General features: G+C 40.5%; 1 protein-coding gene across 3 annotated transcripts in view; it reads left to right on the top strand.

The window, feature by feature from the left end:
* LOC134293409 (uncharacterized) overlaps nucleotides 1-22,624 on the top strand; it is a 68,814-nt gene that overhangs the window by 42,167 nt on the left and 4,023 nt on the right. The window contains exon 4 of one of the 3 annotated variants that reach the window (XR_010000380.1): nucleotides 1-19,548. This exon is cut by the window's left edge and continues 12,478 nt beyond it. Coding sequence is in view for 2 of the 3 variants with exons in the window: in XM_062960862.1 (XP_062816932.1) it covers nucleotides 11,791-12,837 (1,047 nt within the window). In the remaining variant the exon portion in view is untranslated. The other 2 variants (XM_062960862.1, XM_062960863.1) reach the window with 2 other exon arrangements.

Below are 22,624 nucleotides of genomic sequence, written 5' to 3'. Positions count from 1 at the left end.
CACTGATTTCAGATATGCCTTGGGGTGTCAGAGGTGGAAGTAAGGATGGGTGGAAATGGGCCCAGCAGGGTGCCTTCCTGAGATGTCCTGGTTTTTCCTTTGGGTGAGATATGACAATGTTTGCCTTGGGGGCGAATCACCTTTTGTTTTTGGGAAGGGGAAGCCTGGGTCATAGGAGCTGGGGTTCATGTTGGGGTCAAAATATTTCCCATTTGATTTCATGATTTGACAATTATATGAAATAAAATGAAAAATAAAATAAAGTTGGAATATAAACCCTGCTGGGAAAAATACATATTTTCCGGGGATCCTAAAGAGTACAAACACATATAGGCAGATAGATAGATTTCGAGGAAATAAGGGAGAATCCATAAAGGTGGGTTACATTGCATAAAGGGGAATCATGAATGATATAAACAATTGAAAACATTTGATAAGAACGAAGTTCACAACATCTGGGGAACCCAATATGGAGATTCATAAAAGTGGAGTTTTAGCAGCATGATCTTACAATTCATGAAGTTGTTATCTCTTGCCTCAGAGTGCAGGGATAATCCACAGTAAACTCCAGTAAAAAAGTCTCAATCACCTTCTACTATAAATATATGGAATATAGAACATAAAGTCTTGGTTTTTGAACTATCTTTTACAAAGTCCTGGGGGGGAGGGTGGTCACCTCGATCACAGTTGGGAGTCCTGTAGTTTTGTTGTTTTGTCTGCTGCCCTGATGCCATCACTCTTTTATATATATAGATTGGAGGTATTGATGTATGGATGTATTTTAAGAAAACTAATACAAAATTTTTAAAAAACTAATTAGACAAGTCATAATTTAAATAAAACATAATTAAAACAACAATATTAAAACTATCATTCAAGGCATTAAAAGTCTAGTATAGCAGAACAATATGGGCGACGGTCAAACTGAGGGGTGAATGTCTATGTCAAAATTGAACATATATCCAAAAGACAAGACAGGTAAAGAGATAAATCTGGTATGGAAGACAAACTATAAAATGACAGGGAGATTTTCAATATGGATATGGGCCAGGTTGTAATGGGCTTGTCTAGTCAAAAGCACAACAAAACAGCCATGTTTTTAACTGTTTAAAGGGATGGCAAAGTAGAGCATGTCGCCAATTCTTCCCCTGTCTGATAAAGTTGTTAAAATGTGCTTGTATCCTTGAAATGGTTGAGCTAGAAAGGGGAGGACACTCCTGTGTGATGAGCGGTGAATAAATCCTCCATCTTCTCCCCCATGAAATGCCATGCAAAGTAAGTAACTTTATTTTTCTATCCCGCCTCCATCTCTTGGTTGGGATTCGGGGCGGCTAACAAGGGACAAAAGCCCCAAAATACAAACAGGTAGAACAGTTAAAACATGTTACAATAAAAATATAGTAAAATCAACAATTATACAAACAGTTACCTTAAGCAAAACAATGCAATAGAGCATCAAAATTCAGTTAACAACTAAAATCAGATTAAAATAAAATAGAATAATGGATCAACCAGGTTGGTGGAGGGGATAACAAAGAGACGATTCCACCCGCTTTCCCCCTCTCGTGGGATGAAGTCCTAAGAAACTGGCAGAGAGGGCAAGAATATACTAACTGAAGTGAGTCTGTATTTCAAAAAGTATCACTACCTTACTGCCTACCACACATGAGTCTCTATATAAGGAGAAAAGTAGGATAAAATGAAATAAGTAAAAAAAAAAAACACCAGTGAGAAAGAAGCTACCACTGTGATCAATTTTATCCAAAGTTTCCAGTGAAAAATGGCCACCTGAAAGAAATTTTGACTAAAAAGAATGGTGAATAACAACTTAAATCCCTAGAAGAAATAAGGCAAAAACATGACATGAGTATCATGGTTTCAATATGCCCAAATAAAAGAACAATTCGGGAAAGATAAAGTAATGGGCTTCAACGAGAAAGAAAAATTTTGGGACAAATTAATACAAAACGACAGGAAAGAGATTACTAAGATTTACAAAACCTTGCTAGTGGTCCACAGAGCCAGAAGCAGTCAAGAATTGTGTGATAAAATGGGCAAAAAACATCGGACGCTCAATTAGATTTGAAGAATGGGAAAAGATTTGGAACAAAAAACTAAAATACACGTATGCCTCAGACCTCTAGGAAAATTGGTATAAGATGTTCTACCGGTGGTATATAACACGGAAAACACTAGGAATAATGTATAAGAATGCTCAAAACTAATATTGGAAATGCAAGAAACAAGAAGGAAATTATTTTCATACTTGGTGGACCTGTCTGGAAACAACAAAATTTTGGAAAGAAGTGCATGAAGAAACACAAAAAAAATTTAGAAAAAGTATTCCTGATGAAGCCAGAATATTAACATAATAACCTTGATTCCGAATGATGACATTATCTTTACATATATAATGACAGCCGCAAGGATAACCTTTGCTAGACACTGGAAATCGGAAGAAATTCCAACAAAAGGTCTCTGGTTAGATAAACTTGACGAAATCCATGATATGGATAGACTAACTTATTTAATGAAAGAAAATAGAGGTGAACCAATAAAAAACGACAGATTGGAAGAAATATAAAGAATATAAAAAGAAAGCAACAGACTAAAAGAAACAACAAGGAGAAACCCAAGAAATTAAATTATGGTGGAGACCAAGAAACAAGAAAACACAATTGAAAACATAACTGCGAAGAGTAGAAAACGAAAGACCAAACAGACTTTTACCCTCAGCACGCTTCTCTACTTGCCCCCTCCATCCTATCCTACTTCCTACTTTGACCCCTTCTTTATTTTATTTTCTTTTTCTTTCTTCCTCACTTGTACCCACTTATCTATTTGCGCACATTCTTTTATGCAATGTATTTAAGAAAGCTGAATAAACATCTAATAAAAAATGGCCATCTGGAGCATAAATAATCTTTGTGAGGACCAAAGGAGGCAGAATGTAGAAGCATGGCATTGTGTAGTGTTTGAGCATTGGAGCATGACTCTGGAGTTTGATTTTTGATAGCCATGGAAACCCACGAGATGACCTCTCTGAGCCCCCAAACCCAAATGGTCTTAGGGTTGCCATAAATTGGAAGCAACTCACAGAAATACAACAACAACCCTTCCTCCAGAATCTAGATTAACTTTAGTAAAATGAGTGTGGCTTACAATATGATCCTCAATTTGACCTCCCCCACCCCATCTAGTAAGCCTCTTTTTTCCCCATCTAGTAAGCTGTTTTTTCTTTCTTGGAGCCCCAAGTGCTTAGAAAGACTTCAAAGCATTAGGTGAATATTGCTGAAACAGCTCCTTCCAGTCGTGGACCTCCTCATTAATAAAGCAAGAGGCAGCTTCATCACTCTCAGACCACTAGAACCCACTGCGCAAAAAAAGATACAAAAAAGAGATGAGTATAATTTAAGTGAATGTCAAAGAAACTCATAGGGAAAACTTGGGGGAAAATTGCCTATGCATTCTCCTTGCATCTCATAAAGAAACATGTCTTACAAGAGAGGCTCTGTCTCAAGTCTCTGAGATTTTTACTTCAGAGGAGAAACACAGTTGGGTGGGACTACTTTGCATAAATGAAAAAAAAAACACATACAGGAATATGTTTAATCTAAAAAAAATGTATTTAAGAGTACATGGCATTTCCATGCAGACCCAACAAGAAATGAATTGTAATTCTTTGCACTAACATAATCCAGCGAATTTAATAATCTAACATGGAGCCACGGTGGCACAATGGGTTAAAACCTTTGTGCTTGCTGAACTGCTGACCTGAAGGTTGGCAGTTCAAATCTGCAAGATGGGGTGAGCTCCTGTCGTCAGCTCTAGCTTGTGGGGACATGAGAGAAACCTCCCAGCAACACATCCAGGCGTCCCCTGGGCAACGTCTCTGTAGACGGCCAATTCTCTCACACCAGAAGCGACTTGCAGTATGTTCTCAAGTCGCTTCTGACATGATAAATTTTTTTTAAAAAAACAATCAGACAATAGATTTTGAACAAGATGAGCATAAAAGATGCACCCATTCATGCACCCAACAAATGAGGACTATTTCCTTTTGTCCAATTTATGTGTAAACATTTGGATTGCTGTGTTCAGAATGGACCGATCAGAAGTATCCATTGGATATTGACTGGGAGATTCCCACCACTGTACCAAAAAATGGTCATTTTTCCAATGCTCCATCCCTAAATGAGATTATATTGCACCATCTGATATTTAGCTAGAAGTCAAATCCAGCATTTCAACCTAGATGTGTTTTCATTTTGCGAAACAGCTATTTCACTATGTTTTCCAGTTCCTTTTCAAGTTTATATTAAGTCAATATTAAAGAAGTGAAACAGTTAAGTTGTTGTTATACCAAACACATTCAAAGTCAAATCCAGTATTCCCTGGATTTTTGTTGTCCAGCATGTTCTAATGTAGCCTCTGTAATTCATCTCTATCCTTCTTTGAATATTAAATGTTGCTTTTGCTAGTATTTCCAAATGGAGAAATGGTGGACACATTCTCCTCTGTGCTGTGATCCAGAAAAATGCTGGCGAGGCCAAATTTCTACGGCTACTTCCTTCTCATCTTGCTCCTTTCCCAAAGAACTGGGTGATTCATATGTTATAGTAACCTACATCTTCACTTGGCACCATCTCCTTACTAAAAATAGACATGACAAGGTGTACTCTACTAGGTCTCCTCTAATGATAAATCTTCTTTCCTGTTAGAACACAAAAGTAGAGCACAATGTTTCCAATTTAGGATCTACACCAGGTTGGTAGATTCACCTTCTTCTGCAGGAGGGCAAGGTAGGAATGTGCTATAGAAAATGGGTTTCATTTCAGAGGTTTCAAGGGTGATCAATGGAGCTAGTTGAACTAAATCAACTATATAGCCCATTTGGGGGCTCATCTACATCGGGCGATTTAGCCCGTCATAAATATGCCCCAGAGTAGCCTTGGATACAGCATGTTTGTGCCAAACCAAGAGCCCTTTTTAGAAAGTTAGAGAGTCCATTTGTTTTGCTAGGGTGGTCTGAATCTCACCTTCTCTGTGTCATCACTGCTCCTAGCTCTGCGACAGTGGTTCCCAACCTGTGGTCCATGGACCACCAGTGGTCTCCAAGAACTAAAATATAGTCCACAGCCTTACTATTACTACATTGTTGCAACGAGAGTGACTGGTTTCACGAAACCCTCTTATAGTGCCAAGGCAATGGGCATGTCAAGAGGGGAGAGGCTGACTACCCACGAAAGGCGTGACAACAAGCCTCCTGACTGCTGCTTCTCTTCCTCCCTCCACCTGAGTGGAGCCATTCCATGTGGTGCCTGGAAGTGGGAATGCCTTGGTGTCTTCATTTTTAGACCTGTTCCTGGGATTATTTGGGGTGATGATTCAGAAAATTGCATTGGATAGACCACATCAGCTCTAGATTATTAAATATGGTTTTCTGTGTGCAAGCAGATGGCGACTATTGGATGGCATATGTTATGTATCAGAAACTAGAGCTGATGTGGTCTATCCAATCCAATTTTCTGAATCAGCACTCCAAATAACCAATCTGAATCTAAAGTTGACAAAAACTGATTCGTAACCCTTTTGGTACTAATGTTGGAGAGTGGTCCCTGGTTAAAAAAAAAAGGTTGGGAACCACTGCTCTATGAGAACATCTGGCCATCATGGACACCTCTACTTGTTGGGAATCATCCTGGACTACTCAAGTCTAAATGTAGTCAGATAGATGATAGAGTGAGATTGAGGGAATCCCTTCCCCATTTCCAAAGCATGCCTAGATAGGATTCACCATTGTTTCCTGCTTCCCATCTTATTTAGGTCAGCCCACCCATTAATGTTTCTAGAAATGTGATCCATGAGGCTTGGTCGCCATTCCAGCTTCCTGTTTTGTTCCAGAGAGGACACACCTCTGTCCTCTACTAGCCAAGATGTAGCTATCTAGAGCTTTGTTATTTTAATCTGTCTATGTGTATTAGAACAGGATAGATTAGCTAGTTAGGTCCAAACCTTTTTTATCCATCAATGGATTTCTTTTTACCTCAATAAATGCTTTTAAACTTTGAAGCTAATTTTACATCCCTTTGCCTTCCTGATGACACAGAGGCCTTCCAAACTCACACCGCATAAGTCTCACCTCTCACCACTGCTGCAATTTTTACTCTTCTATTTTAATGCGAATTTACCTCATAAACAGGGTGAGTAGAGCTTAACGGCTTGTCCATTCCCAACATTACTAACATTGGAACATGGGACCTTCATGACTACCAAGAAGGAAGGGGTAAATACTCTCTGTTTCTTCCTCATTGAGCAGATATCCCATGCGGACATTGGCAGAGGTGCCCAGAAGGAGGAGGAGGAAGAGAATGAGGAGGAGACAATGACGAGGAGATGTGATATTGCCTTCACTTCACTTCACTTCACTTTATTTCTTAATTAGTCGCACTCCACCAGAGTGCTCCGAGCGACTTAATTCCACAATATAAAAACATTCAACATTAAAACATTCAACAGTGACTATTTGGCAAATTGCCTGGTCATTCTGGCACCTCTTCTGATGTCAGAATGGGGAGCAAGAGGGGATCTATCTATCCTAATGTGGTAGAATGTGCTGGAATTTTTGTGAAAGTTGGTACATTCTCTCAGATAATAAACTGATTAAAAAATCTCAACCATCCTTCTTTTCTAACTATTTTCTATCAATCTATTTCTCTGTTTTGGAGCTTGCAACGATACCTGAGACAACAATGCACCAAAGAAGGCAATCGGTGGTCTGGCTGCCCTTTCTGATTTGTTTGCCCGTACCCCAAGCATCTCATTTGCTCATCAGCAAAAGCCATGCCCCAGCTGTGCTGATAATGCAATTTATTGATGCGGTGGTGTGTCAGCAGCCAGGCCAGGTCAGTGAGGCACCTGATCAGCATCCGATAAAACAAGGGTGGCCTGATCTGCCAGGAAGATCGGCTCAGCTGCCTGCCTCCTCTCCGCCTGCAGCACAATCAATACAGCGCAGCAATAAAGAACAGAGCATCTGAGATGGGAGATGGGGTGGGTGTGGCGACATAAAGTATGAAGAAAGCTCCGGTTAGCAATCAAAGAAGTTTTCCCAGACCTTCAAAGACCATTTGACTTTATGCCTTGTAGCATTAGATGTTTTAAAGCAGTATTTTTGCAGGGAGAAGTGCATCTTGTACTATGTATTATGTTGTTTATTTAAGTTGTTTTGAAATTATTGAGTTGTTTTTTATTTGTTTTAAACACTGCTGTCGGCACTGAATGTTTGCCGTTGTTTATTTTGCCATAAGCCTCCCTGAGTCCCTTCGGGGAGATACGGTGGGCTATAAATAAAGTTTCATTCATTCATTCAGTCCTTAAATATGAAATAAACTTTAATGGGGTAGGTAAAGGTAAAGGTTTACCCTGACGTTAAGTCTAGTCGTGTCCAACTCTGGGGGTTGGTGCTCATTTCCATTTCTAAGCTGAAGAGCCGGCGTTGTCCGTAGACACCTCCAAGGTCATGTGGCCGGCATGACTGCATGGAGCGCCATTACCTTCCCGCCAGAGCGGTACCTATTGATCTACTCACATTTGCATGTTTTAGAACTGCTAGGTTGGTAAAAGCTGGGGCTAACAGCGGGCGCTCACTCCATTCCTCAGATTCGAACCTGTGACCTTTCAGTCTGCAAGTTCAGCAGCTCAGCGCTTTAACACACTGTACCACCTTGTAGCATTAGACTTTTTTTAATTATTATTATTTTATTGAGTTTTCAACATTAAATACAGTGAAAGTGGGGGAACAAAATGTGTTGCAAAAGAAAAGAATGAAACATAGCAGAAAGGAGAAAGAGCGGGGGACGGGGAGGGTGAAAAAGAAAAGAAAAAGAAAAAAAGAAAGAAAAAAGATGGTTCGACTTCCCATTTTTAATAGATACGTCTGGTTTATAAAGAATGTGTCAAAAATAAGTAGCTTGGATAGACAGAAGAACTGTAAATGATGAGTTTTGAACCCTGGAGAGACGGGTAGCATTAGACCTTTTAAACCAGTATTTTTGGGGGGAGAAGTGCATTTTTTCCTATATATTGTCTTGCTTATTTAAGTTGTTTTATAATTTTTGAGTTGTTTTTTATTTGTTTTATATGCTGCTGTCGGCATTGAATGTTTGCCGTTGTTTATTTTGTTGTAAGCCTCCTTTGAGTCCCCTCGGGGTGATATGGTGGGCTATAAATAAAGTTTCACTCATTCATTCAATCCTCAAATAAGAAATAAACTTTAATGGGGTAGGTAAAGGTAAATGTTTACCCTGACGTTAAGTCCAGTCATGTCCGACTCTGGAGGTTGGTGCTCATCTCCATTTCTAAGTGTTGTCCGTAGACACCTCCAAGGCCATGTGGCCAGCATAACTGCATGGAGCACCGTTACCTTCCCGCTGGAGCGGTACCTATTGATCTACTCACATTTGCATGTTTTCGAACTGCTAGGTTGGCAGGAGTTGGAGTTAACTGCGGGCGCTCAAGCCGCTCCCGGGATTTGAACCTGGGACCTTTCGGTCTGCAAGTTCAGCAGCTCAGTGCTTTAACACACTTCGCCACCGAGGCTCCTTTGTATAACCAGTATTCCCCTGACGTTAAGTCCAGCCGTGACCGACTCTGCAGTTTGGTGCTCATCTCCATTTCTAAGCCGAAGAGCTGGTGTTGTCCGTAGACACCTCCAAGCTCATGTGGCCGGCATGACTGCATGGAACACCGTTACCTTCCCACCGGAGCGGTACCTATTGATCTACTCACATTTGCATGTTTTCAAACTGCTAGGTTGGCAGAAAGTGGAGCTAACAGCGGGCGCTCACTCAGCTCCCCGGATTCGAACCTGTGACCTTTCAGTCTGCAAGTTCAGCAGCTCAGTGCTTTAATGTGCTATGCCACCCGGGGGCTCAATGGGGTATTTTATTTAAAAATCTAAGAATGTGTGGACATTTTGCAGGACTTCCAAAGCATGACAAATCTGCACATCAGAGTCCGACCTTTCCTCACCCTGCTGCTGTGCCAATGCATTACTTTCTCTCCCTCTCCCTGCTCATTTCCTTGCTGTTGCATTAATATGTCAGTGGCTAGAAGTTGCTTTCCTGATGCATCACTCACAGAGATGGAAAGAGCTGCATGCAGCCTTTCATTAAAAGCCATTTGGTATCCTTTTTCTCCTGGAGATGGGTCAGGGTGGGGGAGGCAACTCCACTTTGCTTTTTTGGTCTTGCTTCTCCTCTGAGAAATGGCATCCGAGGTGCTTCTTGGGCAGGTCCTGGGCTGCTTGGCATGCTCTGAATATGATATGGAGCTGGACAGTTTAGCAGGAACAGGGCCTGCTGGGAGGCTGAGTCAGCAGCCGTAAATCTATCAGGGGCTCCATCAAGGACACTGCAGGAAGGACAACGGCATATGCTGAGAAACATAAAGCAAAAACCTTGGAAGCCTGACTTAATTTAGTGCCGCTCACTCCTGGAGGGAAGGAGAATTCATCCCCTTCCCAATTAATCATGCATTAACCTTTTCTCTCCCCCTTCGTTTGTGAATGGGGCTCGATCCTCCAATGCTTTTAAGGGCAGGAATCCAATTAGCCAAAGTGGCTCTTGACAAAGGCCCGCCATCCCTCCCAGCACAAGAGGAGGGGAGACGGGGAGGAAGGAGGGGGGAAGAAAAATGCTTTAATGTACAAGGAGCCGGGAATATTGATTTGGTATAGATCATCCCTACTCTGGCAGATGGAGGCTGACAAGGAGGAGGTTGGAATTGAGCTTACAGAAAGAAAGAAAAAGTATTCTGTATGGCTTGTTGCCCTCGGGATGTGTCACACTGCAATACCAACCATTCCTCATTGAAAATGATGGCATTTGTAGTCCATCCCATCCAGACACTGCTGACATGGCATGGGGTTCGCTTTAAAAATGCATGCTCTGGAACAGGGGTCCCCAAACTAAGGCCCGGGGGCCGGATGCGGCCCTCCAAGGTCATTTACCTGGCCCCCGCCCTCAGTTTTATAATATAATATTTTTATATCAGTTTTAATAATATAATATATTGTATATACATATAATATTGATAATAATATTATGTTATACAATATAATACTAATAATAATACCATATAATAATATTAATTATATGTTATATATTACATAGAATATTACAATATAGTGGTATAGTTCAATATCTATATATATAAAAGAGTGATGGCATCATGGCGACCCACAAAAAAACAAAACTACAGGCCCCCCAACCTTGAAATTTGACAACACAACCCATCATCCACGCCTCTAGGTTGATACAACAAAAAGAAAAGAAAAATAAAGTCCTAATTAGAGAGAGAGGAATAATTGCTTTTATCCAATTGCTGCCAGTTAGAAGGCTAAGCTCCTCCAACTTGGTCTCCTAGCAACCCAATAAAAAATAATAATAAACACTTAAAAATAATACAATAAAATACTATAATAACAGAAAATAACTAAAAATAATACAAAAATAATAAAATATACTATAATAAAAATATAACTTACAATAAATTAATAAAAAATGCAAATAACATCAAATAAAAATTACACAACAATTTTTAACCAATACCACCACCACTTTGCCACAGCAACGTGTGGCCGGGCACAGCTAGTAGTAATATATAATGCTAATATTGTGCTATGCTAATAGTATAATATATTGTATGTACATACAGCTGCTCAGAGTCCCCTTCGGGGTGAGAAGGGTGGGATATAAATGTAGTAAATAAATGCAGTAAATAAATAATTAATTTTAAACTTCAGCTCGGTCAAAGTCTGAAATGACTTGAAGGCACACAACAACAACAACAATCCTAATTAACTTGACTATCTCATTGGCCAGTAGCAGGCCTACACTTTCCATTGAAATCCTGATAGGATTATGTAGGTTAAAATTGTTTTCATTTTTAAATATTGTATTGTTCTTTCATTGTTGTTGCTGCTGCTGCTGTTTTGCACTACAAATAAGACATGTGCAGTGTGCATAGGAATTTGTTCGTATTTTTTTCCAAATGATAATTTGGCCCCTCAACCATCTGAAAGATTGTGGACCAGCTCTCTGCTTCAAAAGTTTGAGGACCCCTGCTCTGGAATATGTGGAGGAATTGCATTGCTTCCATTTTGCACTAAGGAATAAATAGATGAGTTGGGTTCTGGAACTTAAAATTTCCAAATGCCCTTCCCAGTATTTCTAATCCCAGAATGCCAGAGGACAGAATCATGGCAGTTAAATAAAGCCATAATTGTGTTGTATGGATGGCTTCAAGTGCTGATGTAAGTGTTTTTTTCTAGCAATTCTGTCTTGGTGTTTTACCAGAAGTCTGAAGGATGTTAGAAGATATTCAGAGATATTTTGAACCTCTAGAGAACCTTTGCAGGTATCTTTGGGTCTTAAACCAGAATTGTATCATGTATATCCTTGTCCACCAGTGAAGAGAGGCAGACAAGAAAAGAAGGTGGGTAAGAAATAGCAGGTGAGAGAATAATAATAATAATAATAATAATAATAATAATAATAATAATAATAATAACAACTTTATTTTTATACCCCACCCCATCTCCCCGGAGGGACTCGGAGCTGAAGCATCAAGCATGAACATGTGAAGACTGTGGTCAGTAAAGAATACACACAAAGGGTCAGAAAAATTCTCAAAAGCAAGCTCAATGGAGGCAACACCATCAAGGCCATAAACACCTGGGCCATACCTCTCATAAGATATACTGCTGGCATCATAAACTGGACACAGATGGAACTGGACAATTTGGACAGAAAAACAAGAAAACTCATGACCATTCATCATTCACTTCACCCTCGCAGTGATGTTGACCGGCTATATCTGCCTAGAAGATCAGGGGGCAGAGGACTCTTACAAGTAAAACAAGCAGTCAAAGAAGAAGAACATGCTCTGGCAGAATATGTAAAGCAAAGTGAAGAACCTGCTTTGATTGAAGTCAAAAATCAGAAACTCCTCAAAGCACAGCAGACAAAAAACCAGTACAAGAAAGCCACACTACAAACTAGAGCTGACAGCTGGCACAACAAAACATTGCATGGAAAGTTCCTTGACAAAATTGAAGGAAAAGCTGATAAGGAGAAGACCTGGCTCTGGCTCACAAATGGGACCCTGAAGAAGGAGACAGAAGGCCTGATCCTTGCAGCCCAGGAGCAAGACATCAGAACAAAGGCAATTCAGGCCAAGATCGAAAAATCAGCTGATGACCCAAAATGCAGACTGTGCAAGGAAACCGATGAAACCATTGATCATATCCTCAGCTGCTGTAAGAAAATTGCACAGACAGACTACAAACAGAGGCACAACTATGTGGCCCAAATGATTCATTGGAACTTATGCCTGAAGTACCACCTCCCAGCAGCAAAGAACTGGTGGGATCACAAACCTGCAAAAGTATTGGAAAATGAGCACGCAAAGATACTGTGGGACTTCCGAATCCAGACTGACAAAGTTCTGGAACACAACACACCAGACATGACAGTTGTGGAAAAGAAAAAGGTTTGGATCATTGATGTCGCCATCCCAGGTGACAGTCGCATTGACGAAAAACAACAGGAAAAACTCAGCCGCTATCAGGACCTCAAGATTGAACTTCAAAGACTCTGGCAGAAACCAGTACAGGTGGTCCCGGTGGTGATGGGCACATTGGGTGCCGTGCCAAAAGATCTCAGCCAGCATTTGGAAACAATAGACATTGACAAAATTACGATCTGCCAACTGCAAAAGGCCACCCTGCTGGGATCTGCGCGCATCATCCGAAAATACATCACACAATCCTAGACACTTGGGAAGTGTTCGACTTGTGATTTTGTGAAATGAAATCCAGCATGTCTATCTTGTTTGCTGTGTCATAATAATAATAATAATAATAATAATAATAATAATAATAATAATAATAATAATAATAATAATAATAACTTTATTTTTATACCCCACCCCATCTCCCCGGAGGGACTTGGAGCTGCCCGACATAAAAATACAATAACAGCGATAACACAATAAAACAATTTCACATCAATAAGACATCAACATCAGTAAAACAGTCATAAAAGTCAGCATACTGCATAAAATGTTAAAAACAGGAGGCTAAAACACAGATCTGGGCCAAAGTGCAGAAAACTTCACATTGGAGAGGTAGATTCATAGCTAAAATAGACAATAAAGTGCAAAGTAATAATGGCCAGGCATCCTATTGTTGAGTGGGCAGATAAATCAACCTACAATGATTAATCCTCGAAGCCCTTTTGGAAGAGGAAGATTGGGGGGGGGGGGGGAAGACGTTATCTAGTTGGAAAGGGTTTTTTTTATAGCAGGTAGTGGAGGAAGATTAAGGTGGAACAGGTGCACACAAACTTGGCAATATATTTGCTTGGTCTAGGAAAGAATGTGATTCTACGATGCTGTAGTTGTGTGTGCTTATCCACAACAAGCAAAATAATAACAACAATAACAACAAAAACAACAATACTACACTTTATTTATATTCTGCTTTATCTCCCCGGAGGGACTCACCGGATTACAGAATACACATACAGTATGAGGCAAACATCCAAGGCCTATTACACAGTGAAACAATAACATATAATACACAGACAAAGGTAAAGGTCTTTCCCCTTTTTTTTTATCTCTGGTGTCTGGAGGCGATGCTCAACTCCGGCCATGGGGAGTTGATTTTGTTCCATTTTTCCATGCCGAGAAGCCTGTTGTCCATATATCATGTTGCCAGCATGTATTCATGTCTGCATGGGGCACTCTTTCCCGCCGAGGTGGTACCTATTGATCTACTCGCATTGTGTGCTTTGGAACTGCGAGGTTGACAGAAGCTAGAGCTGACAGTCAGGAGCTCACTCCGACTTGCAGCTACAAACTGCCAATCTTTCGGCCAGCTAGTGCTTTATGTCAAAGTAATTTACGCAGCGTAGCAGTAGTTGTATGGAATCAGTGGAGTGCAGAACGAAGAGACATCAGAGACGATGGTAAAACTATATACAAGTTTTACTGAAAGTAGTAATAAAGATAAACAGACTTGCAGACAATACACAGGACTTGACTTCTCAGCAGACAGCAGAACAGAACAGAACAGATCTGATGCAATCAGCAATGCACACACACTTGTGTCTGGACACTCCCCAGTTCCAGCCACACATCAAGATCATCACAGCTTCTCAGTAATTAACTCTTTACAGACTATAGTACACTCTGGATGATGCAATCAGTATGCAAAACAAACCAAGACACAAATTGCATTTAAACACTATCAATATACAAATCCCACATTAACACTTTAACCCATTTTGCTACTGTGGCCTCAACATAAACAGCAGCTTCCTTATGAATCCCGGGGTCAGCATGCACGAAAAACAAAAGAGAGAAGAGAAGGAAGAATACATAGATCTGCCTCACCAGCTATGCCTAACATGGAGTATAGATCTGAACACCATAACAGAAATGATAAGAAAAACAAAAGTTTCAAAAAGAAAGTCAGTAGTAGTTTGAAAGATACCTTTAAATGTTCTCTAGAAGGTTCCAAATGATTGTGTTGGCACACGCTATACTTTTCTGACTGCTTGTTTCAATTCACATAATCATATCATTAGTTGTGAACAAAAAGTTTGTTGAAAGCCATTGAAATGTTGTTCTTTCATTCAGTGTAAAAATCTTGATTTCTTTCATGGTACCGTGTTTCCCTGAAAATAAGACAGTGTCTTATATTAATTTTTGCTCCCAAAGATGCCCTAGGTCTTATTTTCAGGGGATGTCTTATTTTTCAATGAAGAAGAATTCACATTTATTGTTAAACCAAATAAATGAACATTTATTATATACTGTTCAGTAGTTGTCATCACAAACCATCATAACCAGACAAACTGTGAATACTATCAAGAATTTCTTGTTACTACCATTATTTCCATGTACAACACTCTGTGATACGTACATTTACCGATCCTACATGCTCTGGTGTTCTGTTCGTTGGGCATGCTTCCAAACAAAACCTTTGCTAGGTCTTACTTTCGGCGGAGGCCTTATATTTAGCAATTCAGCAAAACTTCTACTAGGTCTTATTTTCTGGGGATGTCTTATTTTAGGGGAAACAGGGTATGTCTGCTTCTAGGATCAACTTTTCTGTCCAAAAAACTCTGTCAACCGTGGTGTATACACACAGACAGAGATGTGTTCTTGTTATTACTGTTGCCATCTTTTTTATTTGTAGCTCATATTTCTCCCGTTGACTGACCTAGCCTTTGAATTGTCACCAGAAATAAACCCAGAGCTTGCATTTTCTCATACTATAAAGCATGGTGGCACAAAGGGCATCAATTCATGGTTTTTCCCAATTTGCAACACTGCCTGCAAGCAGCGTTGTCAAGAAATTGTGTTAAGAGTCATGTCAAATCAAAATAGATTATCAGTAAACCGCTGGCACACTTAAACTCCCTTGGAGCATTTTAAATAAGCTTTTCTGGTATCAGTGACTTATTTCGGCTCCATCGGCCCTCAATAAAACATACCAGCAATATTCTTGGCTCAATGATGAGAGAAATGTTGATGGTGTTATTAGGAGCCCTGTCGATGCCAATATCTGGTGCAATATAGTACCCAGCTCCCCTGTTTTCTTAATTTCCCCCCTCCCGGTGCAAGGCCCTGAAGCATCGGAGCGTGTGGAGAGCCGCGAGTCTTGGAATTCCCAAGGTCTGCTGATTGACTTTCTGCTTTCACACATCACTGCCAATTGCTTAACCGACGGTCTTTTTTCAGCCACTTCTTCTTTCAAAGACAGATCAGATATACTGGGAAGAGAGGCCACGGTGAAGCAAAAAATCAATCTCACCGAGGTGCAAATGAATGCTTTTTCAAAAGGACACCATGAAATTGGAAGCGATGTTTTAAATCTCATTTTCCAGAGACTCCTTTTATGTCTGTTTTTCCCAGAAGATATTTGTATTAAAAATACTTACCGTATATACTCGAGTATAAACCGACCTGAATATAAGCCGAGGCACCTAATTTTACCACAAAACTGGGAAAATCTATTGACTCTAGTATAAGACGAGGGTGGGAAATGCTGCAACTACTGGCAAATTTCAAAAATAAAAATAAATATAGATAGGGGTTGGGCTGTGGCGCAGGCTGTTGAGCAGCTGCAATAAATCACTCTGACCATGGGGTCATGAGTTCGAGGCCAGCCCGTGGCGGGGTGAGCACCCGTCAATTAAAAATAAAAAATAGCCCCTGCTCGTTGCTGACCTAGCAACCCGAAAGATAGTTGCATCTATCAAGTAGGAAATAAGGTACCACTTATAAAAAGTGGGGAGGCAAGTTTAACTAATTTACAACCTGGAATGAGGAAGTGCCGTCAGAGTGGGTGATGAAGCAGCTGCTCCGTCCTGTGGCCAGAATCAAATATCCCCTCAGGAGAAGGTTAAATTGCCTCTGCGTCTGTCTGTCTCAGTCTCTGTTTGATGTGTTTATGGGCATTGAATGTTTGCCCTATATTTTCATAATGTGATCCGCCCTGAGTCCCCTTCGGGGTGAGAAGGGCGGAATATAAATACTGTAAATAAATACTAATAAAATTACATTATTTGAGGCATCAATAGGTTAAATGTTTTTGAATGTTTACATAAAATTGTAATTTATGATAATAATAAGACTTTAATAAGATAAGACTATCCAACTCTGATTACCTATATACTTGAGTATAAGCCGACCCGAATATAAGCCAGCCAGGACCTTCATTCGAATATAAGCCGAGGGGAGCTTTTTCAGCCCTAAAAAAGGGCTGAAAAGCTAGGCTTATACTCGAGTATATACAGTAAGTTGTCTCTTTTTTAAAGGGTGACAGTTTACCTTTTTAAAAGATCCTGAAACAAATAAGAGGAATCTTTTTCAACTCCAGAACCGAATTCCATTTTTAAGTTCTCAGGGGGCACGTTCTTGTATTGGAACTTCTGGAACATGGCCATTACTGCATGAAAAACACACAACAACCCTGTGAACCCCGCCATGAAAGCCTTTGACAACATAATATCACTATGTTTTAGTTTAAAGCACTGAGCAAAGTCAAGAAATCATGGGCTTTCCCCACAGCTACAATATAAAAACTGAGGCTTGTCTGTACTGATCCAAACCCTATATTCACCATAAAAGGTCCACTGGCACACTTCACAATGCTTCTGATGAATTTGTAGAGAGGGAATTGCTTTGAACAAGAAGCTCAGACACAACTCCTGGTTGGTTAGGAATGGCAGTGACAGCGACATGGAGGACGTGATGGCCCAATGGAGCAGATGCAGTTCTGAGCTGACTGGACCATGAGCCCAGATTCAGCACATAAGTGATCCAGGACAGTTTTACCACTTGCTCTTTAGGATAAAGAATGGTCAATGGTGAAGAATATAATCAGTTCTTGCAATTGGAAGGTTGTGGTATGTAGTTTGGATCAATAAGCTGAAAGTGAATATGGATTTTAATATTCACTTTGTAAGAGGTAACATTTTGAGACCATGGAATAAATACAAAACCAAAAAATAAAACCCAAAATTGTTTAAAATATATATGCTTAGGACTTTATTGCATGAGGCGTGCATCCTGCTGCCGGTCTCGGAACCAGTTTTTTTTTTTTTTCATGTCAGGAGCAACCGGAGTTGCTTCTGGAGTGAGAGAATTGGCCGTCTGCAAGGACGTTGCCCAGGGGACGCCCAGATGTTTTGATGTTTTACCATCCTTATGGGAGGCTTCTCTCATGTCCCCGCACGGAGCTGGAGCTGATACAGGAAGCTCATCCGCGCTCTCCCCGGGTGGGATTCAGGTCAGCAACCCAACCTTCAAGTCACAAGGCTTTTATCCCCTAGGCCACCGGAGGAACCAGTTGAAGCTTCTGAACTATCTTCAAAAGCAGCCCCACATAGAGAGCACTGCAGTAGAATCATAGAATCATAGAATCATAGAATAGTAGAGTTGGAAGAGACCACATGGGCCATCCAGTCCAACCCCCTGCTAAGAAGCAGGAAATCGCATTCAAAGCACCCCGACAGATGGCCATCCAGCCTCTGCTTAAAAGCCTCCAAGGAAGGAGCCTCCACCACGGCCCCGGGGAGAGAGTTCCACTGCCGAACAGCCCTTCTCACAGTGAGGAAGTTCTTCCTGATGTTCAGGTGGAATCTCCTTTCCTGTAGTTTGAAGCCATTGTTCCGTGTCCTAGTCTCCAGGGCAGCAGAAAATAAGCTTGCTCCCTCTTCCCTATGACTTCCCTTCACGTATTTGTACATGGCTATCATGTCTCCTCTCAGCCTTCTCTTCTGCAGGCTAAACATGCCCAGCTCTTTAAGCCGCTCCTCATAGGGCTTGTTCTCCAGACCCTTAATCATTTTAGTCGCCCTCCTCTGGACGCTTTCCAGCTTGTCAACATCTCCCTTCAACTGCGGTGCCCAAAATTGGACACAGTGTGATTCCAGGTGTGGTCTGACCAAGGCAGAATAGAGGGGGAGCATAACTTCCCTGGATCTAGACACTATTCCCCTATTGATGCAGGCCAGAATCCCATTGGCTTTCTTAGCAGCCGCATCACATTGTTGGCTCATGTTTAACTTGTTGTTCACGAGGACTCCAAGGTCTTTTTTACTCGTACTGCTGTCTAGCCAGGTGTCCCCCATTCTGTATCTTTGATTTCCATTTTTCTGCCGAAGTGAAGTATCTTGCATTTGTCCCTGTTGAACTTCATTTTGTTAGTTTCGGCCCATCTCTCTAGTCTGTCAAGATCGTTTTGAATTCTGCTCCTGTCTTCTGGAGTGTTAGCTATCCCTCCCAGTTTTGTGTCGTCTGCAAACTTGATGATCGTGCCTTCTAACCCTTCGTCTAAGTCGTTAATAAAGATGTTGAACAGAACCGGGCCCAGGACGGAGCCCTGCGGCACTCCACTTGTCACTTCTTTCCATGATGAAGACGACGCATTGGTGAGCACCCTTTGGGTTCGTTCGCTTAGCCAATTACAGATCCACCTAACCGTAGTTTTGTCTAGCCCACATTTTACTAGTTTGTTTGCCAGAAGGTCGTGGGGGACTTTGTCGAAGGCCTTACTGAAATCCAGGTACGCTACATCCACAGCATTCCCTGTATCGACCCAACTCGTAACTCTATCGAAAAAAGAGATCAGATTAGTAATCCAAACAGGATGTGATTAAAGCATGGACTACCATGGCCAGCTCCGGCATCTCAAGATATGGGTGTAGCTGGCCCACAAGTTTTAATTGTGCAAAGACGCTCCTGGCCACTGCCGATACCTGAAGTTCTAGGGTCAGCAATGAATCCAGGATCACCCCCAGACTGTGAACCTGCATCTTCACGGAGAGTGTGACCCCCATCCAACAGAGTCTGTGATCCCACACCAGGAGTACCAGGAGAACCTCTATCATGTCTGGATTAAATTTCAACTTGATGTCCCTCATCCACTCCATTATGGTTCAGGATCAGGATGGCATCCTTGGTTTGAAGGTGCTCCACCAGTATATATGCTATCAATATGATTGTAGTGGAATGGCCAGTTTATGCAATAAAGTTCCTTAGTCATCTCAAAGTATTGCTGTAAAGATAGGAAAGCACTGGTAGAATATACATCTATTTATGAGAGGCAGCAAAGGTGGGGAGGGTGGCAGGATAACTGATTGGCTGCCTAGATGCACTTGATGTCTTTCTAGCTGCTCTTGAACATAGAAAAAAGAAGAAGTGCCCACTTCCTCTGCATACAACAAGCCCTTGAAATATCCAGCATTTGAGCTTTTCCGCACAGACTGTACTTTGATATGCTTAGGTGGTCCTTGAAAAGTTTGCGAAAGTTCTTATTTGTGGCACAGTGTGTTAAAGCGCTGAGCTTCTGAACTTGCGGACCGAAAGGTCCCAGGTTGAAATCCCTGGACCGGAATGAGCGCCCTCTGTTAGCCCCAGCTCCTGCCAACCTAGCAGTTTGAAAACATGCAAATGTGAGTAGATCAATAGGTACCGCTCCGGTGAGAAGGTAACGGCATTCCATGCAGTCATGCCGGCCACATGACCTTGGAGATGTCTACGGACAACGCCGGCTCTTCAGCTTAGAAATGGAATGAGCACCAACCCCCAGAGTCGATCACGACTGGACTTATCGTCAGGGGAAAACTTTACCTTTACTATAATAATAATTAATATAATATAATATAATATATAATAATCTTAAAATTATTCTACTCTATAATAATAATAATACAAATATAATATAATATATAATAATCTTAAAATTATTCTACTCTATAATAATAATACAAATATAATATAATATATAATAATCTTAAAATTATTCTACTCTATAATAATAATACAAATATAATATAATATATAATAATCTTAAAATTATTCTACTCTATAATAATAATAAAAATATAATATAATATATAATAATCATAAAATTATTCTACTCTATAATAATAATAGGGGCCCCTGGTGGCACAGTGTGTTAAAGCGCTGAGCTGCTGAACTTGCAGACCGAAAGGTGCCAGGTTTAAATCCCAGTAGCGGAACGAGCACCCACTGTTAGCCCCAGCTCCTGCCAACTTAGCAGTTCGAAAACATGCAAATGTGAGTAGTCAGGGGAAAACCTTTACCTTTACCTTTGTCTTTTTTGGCTGCATTTCTGGCAGTTATTCTAGCTGAACGAGGTCTCTGCTCTGTTTCCTTTTGCCTTTCCTGAGATGTGGGTACTTGCAAAATCTCCTCTTCAGATTCCAACTGCCCCTCTGCCTCATGAACACTTTTCTGCTCCCCTTCCTCTTCTGAAGAAGAGGAATCCCTAACAATTTCTCTCATTGGAGATTATAATAAGCAAGCAGAATGCATCAGATAGATACTAGACAAAGTTATTTAGTATTCCTGGCCACCAACGTCTGCATTAGACCAAGACAGTTTAAAAGATAAGAATAAATGGTGCCCATTCATCCTCTGGCTTTTTATTCTTTTCACCTTTTTAAAAGAACCTGAACCAAATTTTGCGATGATAAGTTATTACTAAAGCAATTGCCTGGGCTCTCGGTGTAACATTCTGGTGAAGTATTAGCCGTAAAAATATATACATGAGGCCCATATTTTATCAGAGATGGAGGCTTGGTGATGGAGCCTGTACAAGATTAGCCCAATTAGATTAAAAACAAATGATGTCTGGGATGATAGGTAGTGCTGAGAAGCAGTAAATCTACAAATGTGCTTGATCTCAGCAGAATATAAGGTGGTATGATGTTTTCCTTCTACCAGTTAAGGAGGAATAATAATGACTGGGAGAGAAAAAGATGGTTAAGTAAATGTAAAATTCCTCTGGTACATACACATATCACAACTCCCACAATTTTTTAATTTATTTTTCATTACATTTTAATTAAAAGCATTTGTTAATGATAGAAACCCAGAAACAATGAATTAAATATTCTTTCTGCTCGTATGTAGCATCGTTCTTCAGGGCTTGGAAGTGAATTTCAGCTCGTCACGATTTGACAGAACAGAGAAGAATTTACATTTACTTATGGATCCCAAAGTGGAGAATTGATCTTTCCATTGCTATTTTTATTACATTATGCTAGCGAGAAATAAAATGTTTCCTCTGCAAAAGTCACTCATTTTTACAGCATTCGATCGAAGGTAATGGAATTTGAAGTTTGGAGACAGAAAAACAGTTCAATCCAATATGTGCCCAGTTTTTTTAAAAAAAATAATAATCAAAGATACCATGACTGTTTTGTGATATGTTATTAGAAAAGGAAAACTGTTCCCCTCAAAATGGGCTGTAGCTAGACAAGATGTTTTCTGTCAAAAAGTTTACAACTATAATCATGTCATTTTTTAAAGACTTGCCAAGGCCACTTGCATCTGTATGACTCATTTTATTGGTGTTATTATTTTTAATCTATTGCTTTATTACATTTTATTCTGGACTTCAGCATTTCCTCTGGGATCTTGTAAAACTATTTTGACCTGTGTACATGAATGTACTCAAATCATAATTTTTGGAGTCATTTCTGGGCATACGTCATTAACAGGATCCAACGGATTGTTTTGGACCCAGTCTACACTGGCATTTAATACAGTTTGAAAACTCAGCCCCATTCTTAAATATGTGTTATTTGTAAGTTAGGTGTTTGTAACTTGGGGCCTTCCTGTACATATTGAAGAAAGGAAGGAAGGAAGGAAGGAAGGAAGGAAGGAAGGAAGGAAGGAAGGAAGGAAGGAAGGAAGGAAGGAAGGAAGGAAGGAAGGAAGGCAAGAAAGAAGGAAAGAAAGAAAGAAAGAAAGAAAGAAAGAAAGAAAGAAAGAAAGAAAGAAAGAAAGAAAGAAAGAAAGAAAGAAGGAAAGAAAGAAGGAAGGAAAGAAAGAAGGAAGGCAAGAAAGAAGGAAGGAAGGCAGGCAGGCAGGCAGGAAGGAAGGAAGGAAAGAAAGAAGGAAGGCAAGAAAGAAGGAAAGAAAGAAAGAAGGAAGGCAAGAAAGAAGGAAGGAAGGAAGGAAGGAAGGAAGGAAGGAAGGAAGGAAGGAAGGAAGGAAGGAAGGAAGGAAGGAA

This window comes from Anolis carolinensis, unplaced genomic scaffold (genome assembly GCF_035594765.1).
Source record: "Anolis carolinensis isolate JA03-04 unplaced genomic scaffold, rAnoCar3.1.pri scaffold_8, whole genome shotgun sequence".
NCBI lineage: Eukaryota > Metazoa > Chordata > Lepidosauria > Squamata > Dactyloidae > Anolis > Anolis carolinensis.
This window is presented reverse-complemented; position numbering and strand designations above follow the sequence as displayed.